Source organism: Brassica oleracea, chromosome C5 (genome assembly GCF_000695525.1).
Source record: "Brassica oleracea var. oleracea cultivar TO1000 chromosome C5, BOL, whole genome shotgun sequence".
Lineage (NCBI taxonomy): Eukaryota > Viridiplantae > Streptophyta > Magnoliopsida > Brassicales > Brassicaceae > Brassica > Brassica oleracea.
Genome location: NC_027752.1, coordinates 41,627,119 through 41,643,685, shown reverse-complemented (window position 1 = coordinate 41,643,685; position 16,567 = coordinate 41,627,119). Strand labels below are relative to the sequence as shown.

The window sequence follows — 16,567 nt, the reverse complement described above, 5'->3', positions numbered from 1 at the left end:
CGTTTTTCAAGAAAATAGCCATTTTATAGCGGTTATTCCACCGATTTTGGGAGTATTATGAAGTTTTACTAAGTTAATTATTAAAACATTATAACGATTCTCATATAACATGAAAGAGAGTTTAACATACATTAATACAAATGTAGAATATGGTTAGAATTTTTAAAACAACACTAAAAAATTTAGGCTTCAGTATATAGAGCGTTTAACGTAAAACTCAATATTTTCGTAGAGGTGTTAACACATAGATTTTGAGAAAAATTCAAAAAATATAACAATATTGCTTTAATACATAGTTGCCTCATGTACTAATATATGGTGATGGTCAAAGAGGTTTGTAACCGTTGTTATCTTCATTTTTCTAGAGAATAGTGATTTTATAATGGTTAGTCCACTAATTTAGGGAGTATATGAAATTTTACTATATTAATTTATAAAAAAATTGAAAGATGCTCATTTACCATGAAAGATAGTTTATCATACATTAATGCAAATGTACAATGTGGTTAGAAAATTAAAAACAACACTAAAAATTATAAGGTTCAGTATACAAATCATTTACCAAAATACATAGATTTTGAGAAATTTTCAAAAAAAAAATGACAATATTGTTTTAATGCATAGTTGCATTCAACACTAATATATGATGATGTTGAAAGAGTTTAGAGCCTTTGTTGTGTCCGTTTTCAAGAAAATAGCGATTTTGTAGTGAATATTCCACTGATTAAGATAGTATTCTGAAGTTTTTCTAATTAATTGATAAAAAAAATAGAACGATTCCCATTTATCATAAAAGAGAGTTTAACATACATTAATAAAAATGTAGAATGTGGTTAGAAATTTAAAACAACACTAAAAAATTTAGGCTTAAGCATATAGAGCGTTTAACGTAAAACTCAATATTTTCATAAGGTTAACACATAGATTTTGAGAAAAACTCGAAAAAATATAACAATATTGCTGTAATGCATAGTTGCCTCCTGTACTAATATATGATGACGGTCAAAGATGTTTAGAACATTTATTGTCTCTATTTCTCTAGAGAATAGCGATTTTATATTGGTTAGTCCACTAATTTAGGGAGTATATGAAATTTTACTAAATTAACTTGTAAAAAATATTGAACGATGCTCAAACACCATGAAAGAGAGTTTAGTATACATTAATACAAATGTAGAATGTGGTTACAAATTTTAAAACAATACTAAAGATTATAGGCTTTCAGTATATAAGGCATTTACCAAAATTTAATAATTTTGTAGAGGTTACACAAAAACTTTGAGAAAATTTCAAAAAATATGACAGTATTGTTTTAATGCATATTTGCATCGTACACTAACATAAGATGATGTTGAAAGAGGTTTGGAGCCTTTGTTGTCACCGCTTTTCAAGAAAATAGCGATTTTGTAGTGGTTATTGCAGCGATTTAGGGAGTATTATGAAGTTTTACTAAATTAATTAATATAAAATTATAACGATTCTCATATACCATGAAAGAGAGTTTAACATACATTAATACAAATTTAGAATATGGTTAGAAATTTTAAAACAACACTAAAAATTTAAGGCTTCAGTATTTTGAGCGTTTAACGTAAAACTCAATATTTTCGTAGGGGTTAACACATATACTTTGAGAAAAAATAAAAAAATATAACAATATTGCTTTAATGCATATTTGTCTCATGTACTAATATATGGTGAAGGTCAAATAGGGGTTTGGAACCTTTGTTGTCTTCATTTCTCTAGAGAATAAAAATTTTATAATGGTTAGTGCATTAATTTAGGGAATATGTAATTTTACTAAATTAATTTATAAAAAATTGAACGATGCTCATGTACCATGAAAGAGAGTTTAGCATATATTAATACAAATGTAGAATGTGGTTAGAAATTTTAAAACAACACTAAAGATTATACGGTTCAATATATAAAGCATTTACCAAAATTCAATATTTTTGTTGAGGTTAACACATAGATTTTGAGAAATTTTCAAAAAATATGACAATATTGTTTTAATACATAGTTGCATTATACACTACTATATGATGATGTTGAAAGAGGTTTAGAGCCTTTGTTGTGTCCGTTTTTCAAGAAAATAGCGATTTTGTAGTGAATATTCCACTGGTTAAGATAGTATTACGAAGTTTTACTAATTAATTGATAAAAAAATAGAACGATTCATATGTACCATAAAAGAGAGTTTAACATAAATTAATACAAATGTAGAATGTAGTTAGAAATTTAAATAATACTAAAAAATTTAGGCTTAATTTAGGCTTAAGTATATAGAGCGTTTAACGTAAAACTCAATATTTTCATAGGTGTTAACACTTAGATTTTGAGAAAAACTCAAAAAATATAACAATATTTCTTTAATGCATAGTTGCCTCCTGTACTAATATATGATGATGGAAAAGAGGTTTGGAAGATTTATTGTCTCCATTTCTCTAGAGTAGCGATTTTATATTGGTTAGACCACTAATTTAGGGAGTATATGAAATTTTACTATTTTAATTTATAAAAAAAATTGAACGATGCTCATGTACCTTGAAAGAGATTTTAGAATACATTAATACAAATGTAGAATATGGTTAGAAATTTTAAAACAACACTAAATATTATAGGCTTCAGTATATAAAGCATTTACCAGAATTTAATATTTTGTAGAGGTTAAAACATAAATTTTGAGAAATTTTTTTAAAATATGACAATATCGGTTTAATGCATAGTTGCATTCTACACTAATATATGATGATGTTGAAAGAGGTTTGGATTCTTTGTTGTCACCGCTTTTCAAGAAAATAGTGATTTTGAAGTGGTTATTCCAGCGATTTAATTAGGGAGTATTATGAAGTTTTACTAAATTAATTAATAAAAAATTATAATGATTCTCATATACCATGAAAGAGAGTTTAGCATAAATTAATACAAATGTATAATGTGGTTAGAAATTTTAAAACAACACTAAAGATTATAAGGTTCAGTGTATAAAACATATACCAAAATTCAATATTTTTGTAGAGATTTTGAGAAAAAAAATTTTGAAAAAATTTAAAAAAAATATGACAATATTGTGTTAATGCATAGTTGCATCCTACACTAATATATGATGATGTTGAAAGAGGTTTAGAGCTTTTATTGTGTCCGTTTTTCAAGAAAATAACGATTTTGTAGTGATTATTCCACTGATTAAGATAGTATTACGTAGTTTTACTAATTAATTGATAAAAAAATTAGAACGATTCTCATATACCATAAAAGAGAGTTTAAAATACGTTAATACAAATGTAGAATATGATTAGAAATTTTAAAACAACACTAAAAAGTTTAGGCTTCAGTATATAGAGCGTTTAACGTAAAACTCAATATTTTCGTATGGGTTAACACATAGATTTTGAGAAAATTTCAAAAAATATAACAATATTGCTTTAATGCATAGTTGCCTCATGTACTAATATATGATGATGGTCAAAGAGGCTTGAAACTTTTGTTGTCTCCATTTCTCTATAGAACATCGATTTTATGTTACATAAACTTCGATTAGAAAGAATTTCAGTATTTCAGTATGTAACAAACCGGTGGAAATGGATTTGATATAGCGTAGAAGCTCATTAAGAAGGGAATAAGCGGGTAAGGCAATGATGACCACTTGACTGCCTTTGTTATACTTGGCTTCTTTGATGTTGTTTGAGTATATAATACCTTTCATTACCATAATCTATGTGCTGCCTACATTCTACAAAATGAGCATTCAGCTGCAAAAACCATTAAAAGATTTCAGACAATAGTAACAAATAAACAGTCAAGATAAACAGTATTAGAGAGACTCTCGAGAACATCAAGTGGTTTCAGGTCAATCATTGGACCCTTGTTTGATCCTTTTCTTGATGGACTTGTCTGAAAGACCACCAGAAAACGCCGAAATACCACTTTCCGCTTCGTTTCGAAAATTTGGCCTTTAAACTCCATATTGCTCATATTAATTAAACGATTTACAAACTGCAGCATACCTGAACGCCTTTGTGACCATCATATATCTAATATATTGGCGAAGTGATCAAACTTTGAGGGAAGAGACGTTGGAGTCCACTGGCAAGGATGGTAGAATATGTATACGATGGCGAATGCTGCGGCTATTTGGCAGAACACTGGAGCTGCAAATGCTTTTTTCTTATCCAAGGAACCGGTGTTGGACTTCGCCGAAACTTTGGTGGTGGACTTGCTAGGACTTTGCTGGTTGAGTTTTCGAGAATAGTATCCATGGAAGCAGTTTTGAATTTCGCCGGGGTTGTGGAGATTGAGTTCACCGGAGCGGTGGAGCTTGGAAGCTATATTTTGTACCCTGTAAACAATGTATGTGGTGGGTTATTAGTGAGATGATTGGGAACAGTGGAGCCACGTTGTGTGAGAGAGGGACATTTATCCCCAAACAACTTTTTAAAATTTTATGGTAATCATTAAATAAATTTAATATGCCCTCATTGTTTTTAGCAAATATACTCCTAATCCATTGATCAATTTTACTTATGCCCCCAACAAATAAATTATCTGTCTCCGCCTCTGATTGGGAAGTACATGAGGCTTATGATTATAGGAGTATATATGCTGAGCTTGGTTGGAGGTGAAGCGTTTAGGTGTCACAAGGAGATGAAGTTATGAGTAGTTTTGATTGGAGGAAGAAGCTACACAGACAATTGAATTCGACACTAAATTCTATAACTTTACACATTCACAGTTTAGATGGATATTTTTATTTCTCAGGTTCGCAATTAAGAAGGGATAAAGACGGAGCACGAAGAGGCAGTATCTTCTTGGACTGAAAATTATGTCACACATTCAATTAAAAGAAACAAGCTTCCATAAGAGGCCATGATCAAACGTAATTTGTCAAATTTCAATTTACGATAAAATGGAGAACAGAAGTCACGTGTCCAGAGGAAGGACCCTCTTCGCTAAGGTGGTTTCATGAAAATTGAGACTTGTCGTAATAGATTTCATTTATCACTTGTCACCGATTTTCGATTTTCTGGGCTCACTCATTCAATTTTTTAAATAATTTAGTAATTAATGGGTCAAAAAAAGTTTCACATAAAGGGCCCAGAATTTCGCTACGTATAAGCAATCTTACCTTTATGATTACACCACCTCTAGTGCATACAACTTGGCATCACTGTAATAGCATAAACACTTAATTTTACCTTTATGGTTACAATTAAATGTATACACTTCTTTACTAATTTTTAATTTTATTTGATTCATGAAAACATATTTCGTCCATATTGAAAAGATGTTATAGGATTTACAGACATATTAATTAAAACTAAATAGATATATTTATCTATTAAATTTTTGTTTTGTTTTTATTTGATTCCTAAATAAAATTATACTACTCATAATTTTAGAATTTAACTCTAATTTTAGTTTAAAATAAATTGCAATAATTAAAATTTTAAACATCAAACTTTTAAGGAAAAATCTCCAAAATAGCATCTTTCTAAGTTTATATCACAAAAATAGCACTCAAAAACTAAAATGACCAAAATAGCACATTTCTAAGTTTATCCTTTGAAAATTTTAATTTTTTTATTTTTCAAAATTTGAAATCTTATCTCCAAAACCTCATTTTTCAACTCTAAACCCTAAACTCTAAACTCTAAACCCTAAACTCTAAACCATAAACCCTAAACTCTAAACCCTAAACCCTAAACTCTAAACCCTAAACCCTAAACTTTAAACCCTAAACCCTAAATCCTAAACCCCACCCTTTAACTCTAAATCATAAGTTTGTGACTTTTGATAAAACATTAAATGCTATTTTGTGACTTTTGACCTTGAGTGCTAGTTTGGGAACAAAAACTTGATTTAGTGTTATTTTTGTCTTTTTCAACTTTTAAATTCAAAATAAAATCCATATCGATCCTACAAGTACTCTAGCTCCAAAAGAGACGAGACACAAGTTTCCTCAAAGTTTGGAGAAACACACTCTCTTCCTCGTGCCTAATAAAAGAGACCAAATCAAACTTGCAGGTCTCTACTCTATAAAAAGCTCACACCATACAGCAAACAACAACCAACCTCATCAACAACAAAATGTCTTCTTCTTATTCTTCACTTACACTCTTCTTCTCCTTCGCTTCCACATTCCTCTACACTTCATCAAACTCATTCAACATCACAAACATCTTAAACCAGAACAATGAGTTCTCCACTTTCAACAACCTTCTCACCCAAACCAACCTCGCCTCCGCCATCAACTCCCGTCAAACCATAACCGTCCTCGCCCTTTCCAACGACGCAGTGTCCCACTTCTCCGACCAATCAGCCGAAGACAACAAGAAAGTCCTCAGCCTCCTCATCATTTTAGATTACTACGACATCAAGAAACTCAGAAGCCTGAACAAAAAATCAGTAATACTCACCACTCTCTTCCAAGCAAGCGGCCAAGCCAAAGGCGAACAAGGGTTCGTAAACGCAACCGTTATGAACAACGGTGACGTTATGTTTGGATCTGCGGTTCCTGGATCTATCCTTGACTCTAAGCTTATAGACTCTGTTGCCACACACCCATATAACATCTCGGTGCTTCATATTAGTAGCTACATACGTTTCATGAATCCTGATGGTTCATTTGATGTTGGTTCATCATCTAAACCACTTCCTCCACAACCTCCTAATGATGATGATTATGAATTTGACGAGCCACCATCCCCACCTTCCTCTACTACTAAGCCCGTTGTTGCTGATGCTACTGCCGCTACTGCTAAGCCACCTTCTGCTGCTACCGCTAAGCCACCTTCTGCTGCAAAAGCCAACTCAACAAGTGGAGTTTCAGCGATTAATGCTCCTAACTTTGCGTCTGCGTTCGTGGTCTCATCATTTTGGTTGTTCATGACGGTCTGGTGATGTGATGGTTAAGACTTGACGGCGATGAATAACAGGATGCAAGAATCAAAAATATCAGATCAGCTTTTTGAGAGCCAGAAAAAAAGAGGAGATTGGAAGAAAAGTTTTTCACCAAAAACACAAAGAACAGTTCAAGCTTCACAAGTTCTATGGAATAAAGGCAACAATATCTCTAGAAGAAATAAAGTGATTGATGATTCAATAAGGATAGAGGAAGTTGTAAAACCCAAAAGTTATTTATTTGGATGCTTGGCTAAGTTGTAAGAGATTTCAATTGGAAGCCAATAAAGAAACACAAACTTGCACGGCTTTTCTTATTACAAATGGTGCCTTGTTGTTTGGTTGCATTATCCCAAACAATTTTCTTAAAATCAGTTTAAATCATTGTAAATCAATTTAAACTGTTTAAAATCAGTTTAATTCGATCTAATCTAATTTTTATCTGTTTAATTAAATAATAATATTACTATGAATCCATAATTTTGTCTATTTTTAGTTTTATATATCTAATTTTAATAATTCATCAAAATAATATTATAATAAAATCCAAAATCTAAAATATTTTTTATAAATATTTAATATACAAAATAAATTAATAATTTGTTAACGCCTATGCGAAGTTATAATCAATATAGTTGCTAGTCTTTCTATCTTTCTACCAATCTTTTTAATATTGGTTACATGTATAATAAAGGAAACAAAGTAATGCAAACATTAGATTAAAGATGTTTATTACTTTAAGCTATGAAAAGGCAAAAGCACCACAAGAACATGAAGCACATTTGACATCCATGTCTATCCCAAAAACCAACAACAAAGTCTTCAAAGACAAGGAAACAAAACTCAGGTGCTATACATGCAGAGTGTTTTTGATTAAAGGGAAACAAAAAAAAGAAGAAAGCGAGTGCAGTAAAATTTTCTCTTCATTGAGTCAGTGATGTAATCCGTTTCCATTGCTATACACATTGCCATTCTGGTAAACTTTCCCCGTTGTCGTTCCATTGGCCACTCTAGTTGTTGAAACTTTGCTCACCTTGCCACTTGCTTGCAGAACTGCCTCTAGACACCCAGACGCTGCTGCTATAAGACCTGTTTGTATCAAAGTGTTTTCTTAGCAAGCCCACAAAAAACCATCAAATACAGGTTCTTGCCATTATGCTATATAACCGAGAAATTACCTAGAAACAATGCAGAAGGTTTTCCAGGTCTGGACTTGAACTCAGGATGAAACTGAACACCCACAAAGTATGGATGATTTTGAAGCTCCACAATCTGCACACCACACACGCAGAACATTGACATACTGTTCCAAACTCATTGAAGTTACACATTAAACAGGGTGTCTACGAGCATATTACCTCCATACGACGCCCAGTCTCATCCTTCCCAACAAATGAGAGCCCAGCATTCTCAATTTCTTGTATCATATCTGGATTTACCTGCCATTACAAAAATATATTCCAAGTTTCACGACTGAGGAGAGAGCTCAAGGAAAAGAATATGTAGAATATAAAACATTACCTCATATCTGTGCCTGTGTCGCTCAACAACAAACTTTGCATTGCCGTACCTACAAATAGAGATAAGAAGTTATATAGGCTTTGGAAACGAGCCTTAAGAGTTATCATGTGCTATGGAGCTGGTATGTGCTTACAACTTAGCAGACTTGCAATCAGGAACCTGAAAGTAAGTCCTCCTTGACCCTAAGCGCATTGTGCCACCCATATGCGTTGTAGATCCCTTAAAAATAAGATTAAACCAAGGTTAAGAAGACACTTGAGAAAATGAAAGCATGTAATCAGTCAGATGAAAAGACTATATGGTCTAAGTACCTCTGGCATAAAAATGACGCAAGGGCTTGGCGTTTCTGGTTCAAACTCTGTGCTGTTTGCATCCTCAAAGCCAAGAATAGAGCGGGCGAATTCAACAACAGCCAGCTGCATTCCCAGGCATATGCCAAGGAAAGGGACTTGATTCTCACGGGCGTACTTTGTAGCAAGCATCTTCCCCTGCACTCCTCTGTCACCAAAACCTCCTGGTACTAGAATACCATCAGCACCCTGAAACAAGCAACAAATGGTGAGTCCCAACATATTTACAGAATTGGTGTAGCAGTCTCTGTAAGGATTAACCTACCTTCAAAAGATCCCATGCAGCTTTATGGACATCTGGCGTCTGCAATGGCAAGTCGTACAAAGGTTCATGAGATTAAATACAGTTGTAGTACACAGAGGAGAGAAACGAAGAGAAGACTCACTTCCTGTGCTGTAATCTCTTCAAGGTCACTGGCTGCAACCCAGTCTACAACAAGCTTCTTGTGACATGCAACAGAGGCATGTAAAAGAGCCTGTAGACAATAATGAAAATGCCAAGATACTCAATACTAAGCCCAGATTAGGGCATAAACTAAAGGTTAACTATTTTTGGTTTAATCAAGACCACAGAGATCAAGTTACCTTCAACACGGAAAGGTAAGAATCAGTAAGGCCAGTGTACTTTCCAACCATAGCAATTCTAACCTGAAAGAGAAGACCACTGAGAATGAACAACAGTTTCCATTATCTAGACACGCTGCCATCAAATAAACAATTAGAAAGTTGACTAACAAGATCTTGCAGGGTATCATAGATTTTAGTTCTTGCAGTCCATTCTGTCACGTCAGCCTCTACAGCTTTGCTGCAAAGAAGCAAATGTCAATTAGTAGAGAAAAAGTCATCACAGCGAAGCTAAAGTGTAGGACCTAAAGCAGAACAAAAATTACACTTATAGTCAAGTAAAAACGAAAAGATGGTCTAGGGACAAACCCAAGGAGGTTCAACTCTTTTAAAATTGCTTCATGAGCCTTTTGATCCTATAGAAGAGAATTTAACACCAAAAGAGTAAGACAAAAAAACAATTAATTTGATTTTGTAAGTAGTATTAGAAATTATTCAAGCACAATTTTACTTACCCTCAGAAGCAAAGGAACGTGCCAGATATTTGGAACGTCATAGAGTGTTACAATATTCTCTTCCTAGGAAACAAAAGAAAAGCAGACAGAATGTTTGCTTAAGACTTAAATGAGAGATAACGTCTCTGCTCTAAGAGGTTGAGAAATTAAACAACAAGTACCGGAACATGGCAAAACTGAGATAGTTTCGTCTTCACATTGTCTTCAAGTGCCTGTTTCAAAACAAGAACTGATAAGATGAAAAGCCAAAACTCATAGCTATTCAACACTACAACAAATGAACAGTGTTGGAGAGGCTATTACCTTTGTGCTGCGACATGCAAGGATATTTGGAGTCAAACCAAGGCTCCTGAGTCCTCGCACGCTATGCTGAGTTGGCTTTGTCTTCTGCAAATACAGATGTTGATACCTCAACTGTTACAAATCAATAAAATAGAATCTCCACTGAAGATATGAAAACCACAGAAAGCTACCTGTTCACCAACAACACTGAGAACAGGCACAAGGCTCACATGCACCAAGCAGAAATTACCAGGCCCTAAGAACACAAAAGACAGAAGGTAATGGAGCCGATAATCAATAACGTAAGAGAACTAGTGGATCTTTGACAACTTCAGAGCACAGCTTACCAACTTTATAGAAGAATTGACCAAGAGCCTCAATGAAGGGCATAGATTCAATATCACCTGCACAGAACATAAGTAAATAAAAGCCACTCATCTGAGCAATATCAACCGACAAAAAGTACCTACCTATGGTCCCTCCTAGTTCAATGACACAGACATCAGGAGGACCTTCCTTTCCATCCACGGGAACATTAGCAACACGCTCAATCCACTCTTGGATTGCATCAGTTATATGCGGAACCACCTTAAAGAAAATTCAAACGCTTTTGTTCAATCACCAAGTCAAATTAGAACCAGCATAAAGTTAAGAAGCGACAAGTAGATAGTGAATGAACCTGTACAGTTCTTCCAAGGTAGTCCCCTTTCCTTTCCTTGTCAATGACTGACTGCAAAAATCAAAGACAAAAACTTTGTAAACCAGGTTCTAACATGAGATGATTATTGAGGTAGTAGACAACTAGACATACCTGGTAGATCTTTCCGGTTGTTAAGTTGTTATCACGGGTCAATGTACTGTCTAAAAAACGCTCATAGTTTCCAAGGTCCAAGTCCACCTAAATAATGCTCACCGGTTAGATACAACAATGCATCAGTTTTATACAGGACATACAATCTGACATACCTCTCCACCATCATCCAGAACAAATACTTCTCCATGCTCAAACGGAGACATTGTCCCAGCATCAGTGTTAAGATAAGGATCTGCGTAAACAGTGTAAAATGATCATATAGATAGGAACCAACAAAAACCAGTCAAGAAAGTCTCATCCTTGCTAACAAAAAGGTGTCTCCTTTAGTTGTTACATGCAGTCTCATAGCCAAAAACACAGGATGTATATAAAATAGCCTCACCAATCTTAATGGAAGTAACACGAAGGCCACAGGCTTGAAGGAGAAGTCCAATGCTACTTGCAGTCACTCCTTTCCCAAGTCCACTCACCACTCCTCCTGTCACCAAAACATACTTCATTCTGTTTGGTTTGTCTCTTAAGTTTCTTCTTACTCTTCACCTAAACCATCAAGAACAGACTCAGTAAGCATAAGACGAACAATCTCTTCCTAATAAAGACAAGATGGTTATGTATGAATCAAACACAGAAGAAAGCGTGAATAAGAAATGCAAATTTCTACCTTAGTCGAATAAAGCAATGGCCTTTCTGGATTTTTTCAAGGCGGCGGCTTTAAGCTATAACCTGCAGACCCTCCCCTCTTATTTAAACCTCTAAAGAAAGAATAATTTAATTTTTAATTTAATTTCGACATGTAGTTGTGGCTTTGACCCATCTGAGTCTTTAATGAGCTGTAGATTTCATTCAATACCATGGAGACACGGACACCCGTGTTGAAGCTGTGGGAGAGGTTGCATAGTGTTTCGGTAGAGATAGGCCCAGGAGAGGGTCTTGAAAACTGTGCGTCCAATTTTAAAACCAATCAAAAAGTTTTAAAAAGAGAGATGGGAAAGGTATCAAACTTTTTGAGTCTTTGCTCTGCTATACATCTTTGATCGTTTGTCCTTTTTGTCGTTAATAGAGGCATTCACATGTTTTCAATCAAAACTAGAGACAAGAGTCTATAACTCCATGTACTCTTCCTCTGCCTTTGTTTGCTGTCCTCTTCTCCTTCTGCTGATAACAACCAAAAACTAACAACACAAAACTTTGGATCCGCTAGCAGTTGGCATCGACATGTTTCTTGCTGACGAAGCATGTTTACAAGAACTAGCAAACGGTTTTGGAAACTAGTTTGTGTGTGTGTGTGTTCTTCAACGTTATTGTATAATTTGGTTGGAGTTTACTGATTATTGCTTTCATATTAAGTATTGAATCATTGAGAGGAGAATAATGGTAATGGTGAAAACTTCAGACCCACTTTGTTGCCTTTATAAACATAGAAGCTCTACTGCTTGACCAATTGTAGAGAAGATACTCAGCAAAGTAGGACTCACTCAATCTCTTCTTTTGGTTTTAGGATGTGATAAAAAGGGATTTGAGAAAGGAGAAACAGATGCAGAACATAGCAAGTAAAACAAGATTACAACACGCTTATCATCTTATCTTACATAAAGATAGCTACTCACTGAGTCGTGTCAGTCGCTCCACCAGCAGCATCAGCTTCAGCTTCTGAAGCGGTTTTAGCCATAACTTCGCCTGGAGGAGGATGGTCAAACTTGCATGTTGCCCCGTACTTGCAAGTCCCCGTCTTCATGTAATACGGGCAATTTTGCGCACCCTGCAACAGATTCCTCTATTGGATTAGCACACAAAATACAAGCAAAGCAGTGTGGATTCTATTTGATCAACGTTTTGTACGGTACCTCTCTTCTGGGATACCCTGCAAGACTCAGCTTCACATTCGGCTGCTGAGGAGCTTGTTTACTCGTTGCGTTCAACCTATCTGCTGGGTGATGGAACCTGCACCTCTCTCCAAACTTGCACTCCCCTGTCTTCATGTAGTACTATAACATATGAAAGATAGTGAGGGGTTTTAGTAAAAGTCCAATTGACATGTCAACAATCTAAAAAGTTGCACAAGAATACTCACGTCACATTCTGGTTGTCCAGGTCTTTGGGGATACGTTGCTGTAAGCGCTCCTAGCTGCAACAAGTTCTACTTTAATTAAACCTCCAGCATCTTAGAAGGAGCATTTAAATATTTCTTACAGCATGATTGTAGACATCTACCGTGGGTTGAGCAAGAGTCTGATAGAGGGAGGCAGCTGAGTTAATCAACCCAAGGTTTACACTCGCACTGGTCGGGGACACTAGAGGATAATTTATCCCAGCAGCTTGGGGAGTGAATGCTGTGGCCAAAATCAAAACACGCACACAGAAGATACCGTAAAGATTCTAAGAAGTGAAAGTGGTACCTGAAGATTCTAAGAACAAACATATTTAAATGAGACACGCTCACTAACCAGTCCTCTCAGGATGATTGTAGCGACAGGTGGCACCATACTTGCAGCTGATCGTGAAAATGGAAAACATATTAAACGTTAGTGTCATTTTTTCTGTTCTTTCGAGGTTGTAATCAACGACTTTGTATTTGATATTCACCTTCCGGTCTTGAGATAGAACGGGCAGTCTACTTCAGCCTGTAAAATCTAACAATCTAATTAATGAAACTTCATTCTAAGATGACAGAACAGGTCAGCATACAATCTTCATCAGTTATAAGAATAGTAACTAGACACTAGATAGTTCACCAATTCTGACTATAAGATAATATGTATGGAACTTGAAGTTGAAACCATTACCGGCCTAGCTGGTAGTCCCTTCGAGTTGTAATATGCTGCTGGAGCAAATGTCACATGCGGATTGTTGGTGACATCAGGTTCACTGGTTACAGCCTCAGTACTACCATTATCTTGACTAGATGATGGTAGCTGGATATCTTTTGGGTGGTGGAACTTGCATGTTAAACCAAATTTACATTTTCCAGTCTTCATGTAGAACTGTTGCAGAGTAGAAAACATCAGTGAACTTAATAATTAGGATTAGATTATTCATCAGTGAAAACGGATAAGTTGTGTTACTATATGTGTGTATCTTACAGTGCACGGGGGCTCAGAAGGCCTCTCAGGTAAGGCATCTGGAGTTTCAACAGTAACCTGATATACAGAAGAGCATCAAGTAGCATATATTAGAACCACAAGATCTTATCGGGAGTGTCTGCTGCCACATACAAAGAAACTGAGGAATATAATTAGGAGATGGAAAAGTCACTTACTGCAGCCGCTGTTTTGGGATGATTAAACTTGCACCTTAGACCATATTTGCAACGTTGTGTTTTTATATAATACTGCCCGGCAGTGAAGAGAAGACAATGATGGTCAGATCCTAAGGAAGAAACAGAACTAAAATAGCGAGAAAAGTTTTCAGAAACAGCTTACCGGACAATCTGGTTCACCTGGTCTCTCAGGGTACTCATCGTTTGGAACAACTGGTGCCTGAATGAAAAAAAAGAAAAAAAAGATTTTATCATCTTATCCTTGAATGCCTAAACAATGCCACTTTCAAGTCAAGAAACGATCTGACAAAGAGAAATGCAAGAATAACAAACATAGTTGCAGAAACAGAAACTGAAGCCTTGAGTCACTATCAAGATACCTAAACAGTATAGATATATTGTACTAAGTGCTGACAAAATATATATATATATATATTGTACCTAAGTTTATGAGCCCAGACACCAAGCAAAAAGAGTATAGGTATAGTTTAAAAGTAATCAGACACAAACTCTCGTGGTATAAACATATAAGTACATAGCCTAAATCCAGAGAAGAGAAAAACGTAATCATCATTATAATGTAAATACTTAGATAGTAGTAAACGATCACCTCTTTCCAATCTGGGATTCCACCTTCAGGAACCCAAACAGGATGATCAAATTTGCAGCCCTCTCCAAATTTACAAGTTCTTGTTTGCATATAGTGGGTACAATCCTTCTCCCCTGCCCGCTGTGGATAGACAGGCAAATGGCTCGTACTCTCCAACTTAAGGCGCTTGGTTAAGTAGTCCGTAGTATACCAAGCTTCCGTCTGACCCATTGGATTATGGGCACCGTAGAGAGTCGGATAGTAGAGCGCTATATTACATAATAAACAGTAATATACAACAACATGAGAAGGTAATATATATATATATATATATATATATATATATATATATATGCTGCTGTATATTTATACCTTGAAAATAAACTTGAGGATAATGAAATATACGAAATAATACAGCAGAAAGCAAATATAGCCTCAATAAGTATGTCTTACATATAATCCTTTTGAAAAGTTTATTGGAAACCATAAGAGAGTTGCAAGAAAGCATAACTTTTAAGGGAAAACTAACTGTCTTTCTGAAATTTTAAAGCAACAAAGACTAATTAATTACATTACAGTAGTCAAATATACTTTACAGAGATGTAATAAACTAATAATTAATAGCATTAGAGTAGTCAAATATCCTTAGGGATGATTCTAACTTGTATAAGCTTAGTGGTATCCCAAACACAAAAAGGCCAACCAATTCAACCTCTATTTAAAGATAAAAGCACAGGGGAACACAAACCATAATGCAAATGTAAATCAAGATCTATCCAATCCTAGAATAGCAAGCTAAGCTAGAGACCAATGATTAAAGAAGTGTGTTCTAATGTTAAAGATAAGTTTTTTAATGCTGCAATTGAAGGAACTATAGAGGTAGAATCACGATGAGGGCAGAGAAAACGGAAAGGTGGAGACTTTAAAGCTTTACAAATTGAACAATTCAAGCAATAAATAAGAATCAATGAAGCAGATCTGAGAATTAAGTAAAAGGACAAACCTTCAGAGGTGCGTTTGACTCCAGGAGGAAGAGGCTCAACGGCGGCGGCGGCGGCGGCGGGAGGCTCGACGCCAGGCGGCCAAGCTTCCTGATGAATCAGCTGAGGAGGGTAAGCCAAATGCGACGCCGCCGCCGCGTTGGGGAGATGGTGGTGGTGGTACATGGCCGAAGAAGAGGAAGAAGAAGCAACCGTTGCTTGGTAGTTGGTCAAAGCTTCGGATCCGTCGCGGGATAAGAAGCGGAACGTGGCGTCGGGGTAGTAGCGGTCGGCGGCGGAGGAGGCGTAGAGAGAAGAAAGGGAGAGACTTTGCTGCGGTTGCGGTAGCGGTTGCGGCGGAGGAGGAGCGGGGGAAACGGTGGAGGCGGCGGCGAGAGAAGGTTGGAGGGCGTATGTGAACAATTGGTGACGATGTGCTGCCATTCGGATTTGTGATTGAAAACCCTAAAGAGAGAGAGGTTTGTTTCTCTCTTCTTCTCTCTCTCTCTCTCTCTCAGATCCCACGAAACTGATTTGACATCTCTTCACTGATTCTCTTTAGTTTCTTTTTTCTTTTTTTATTAAATTACTCTTTGTTTCTTATCATTATCAATAAATAGATTTATAAAGTTGTGAGCTTTTTTTGTTTTATTATTACATAATAATAATAATAAACACCGAAGTTAACAAAGAGACCGAACAGAGACTTCAACTTTGATTCTTCCTCACTGGTCTTGTTGCACTTTATGTAAGATCATTTTGGTTGGGTCACATATGTTAAGGAATAAATGTG

General features: G+C 35.5%; 3 protein-coding genes across 10 annotated transcripts; 1 reads left to right on the top strand and 2 right to left on the bottom strand.

The window, feature by feature from the left end:
• The first annotated feature begins 5,984 nt into the window (after positions 1–5,984).
• On the top strand, positions 5,985–7,213 carry LOC106293499 (fasciclin-like arabinogalactan protein 14). Its single transcript, XM_013729177.1, has one exon. The coding sequence runs from the start codon at positions 6,091–6,093 to the stop codon at positions 6,901–6,903; it is 813 nt and encodes a 270-aa protein (XP_013584631.1). The 5' UTR covers positions 5,985–6,090; the 3' UTR covers positions 6,904–7,213.
• Positions 7,214–7,622: 409 nt separating this feature from the next.
• Positions 7,623–12,029, bottom strand: LOC106294893 (CTP synthase-like). The gene is made up of 23 exons (XM_013730584.1): positions 11,800–12,029; positions 11,611–11,701; positions 11,332–11,489; positions 11,102–11,181; positions 10,947–11,033; positions 10,815–10,865; positions 10,606–10,723; positions 10,483–10,539; positions 10,327–10,391; positions 10,157–10,240; positions 10,015–10,065; positions 9,854–9,916; positions 9,708–9,754; positions 9,510–9,579; positions 9,360–9,422; positions 9,161–9,250; positions 9,040–9,078; positions 8,736–8,963; positions 8,558–8,643; positions 8,425–8,473; positions 8,262–8,342; positions 8,082–8,175; positions 7,623–7,992 (listed from the first exon to the last, which is right to left on the bottom strand). The coding sequence occupies exons 3-23, from the start codon at positions 11,447–11,449 to the stop codon at positions 7,835–7,837; spliced, it is 1,779 nt and encodes a 592-aa protein (XP_013586038.1). The 5' UTR covers positions 11,450–11,489; positions 11,611–11,701; positions 11,800–12,029; the 3' UTR covers positions 7,623–7,834.
• A 298-nt stretch (positions 12,030–12,327) lies between these two features.
• LOC106294894 (zinc finger CCCH domain-containing protein 37) lies at positions 12,328–16,354 on the bottom strand. Of its 8 annotated transcripts, none has more exons than XM_013730585.1 (12): positions 15,798–16,354; positions 14,816–15,063; positions 14,369–14,425; positions 14,206–14,277; positions 14,030–14,086; positions 13,733–13,930; positions 13,533–13,579; positions 13,394–13,440; positions 13,140–13,279; positions 13,021–13,086; positions 12,794–12,934; positions 12,328–12,708 (listed from the first exon to the last, which is right to left on the bottom strand). In XM_013730585.1, exons 1-12 carry the CDS (start codon positions 16,216–16,218, stop codon positions 12,553–12,555), a joined length of 1,650 nt encoding a protein of 549 aa, XP_013586039.1. In that variant the 5' UTR covers positions 16,219–16,354; the 3' UTR covers positions 12,328–12,552. The 8 variants fall into 8 exon arrangements, with proteins under 8 accessions (XP_013586039.1, XP_013586041.1, XP_013586043.1 ...); XM_013730587.1 differs by having other exon boundaries at positions 13,021–13,074; positions 15,798–16,353; XM_013730589.1 differs by having other exon boundaries at positions 13,161–13,279; positions 15,798–16,353.
• Between the last annotated feature and the right edge of the window lie 213 nt (positions 16,355–16,567).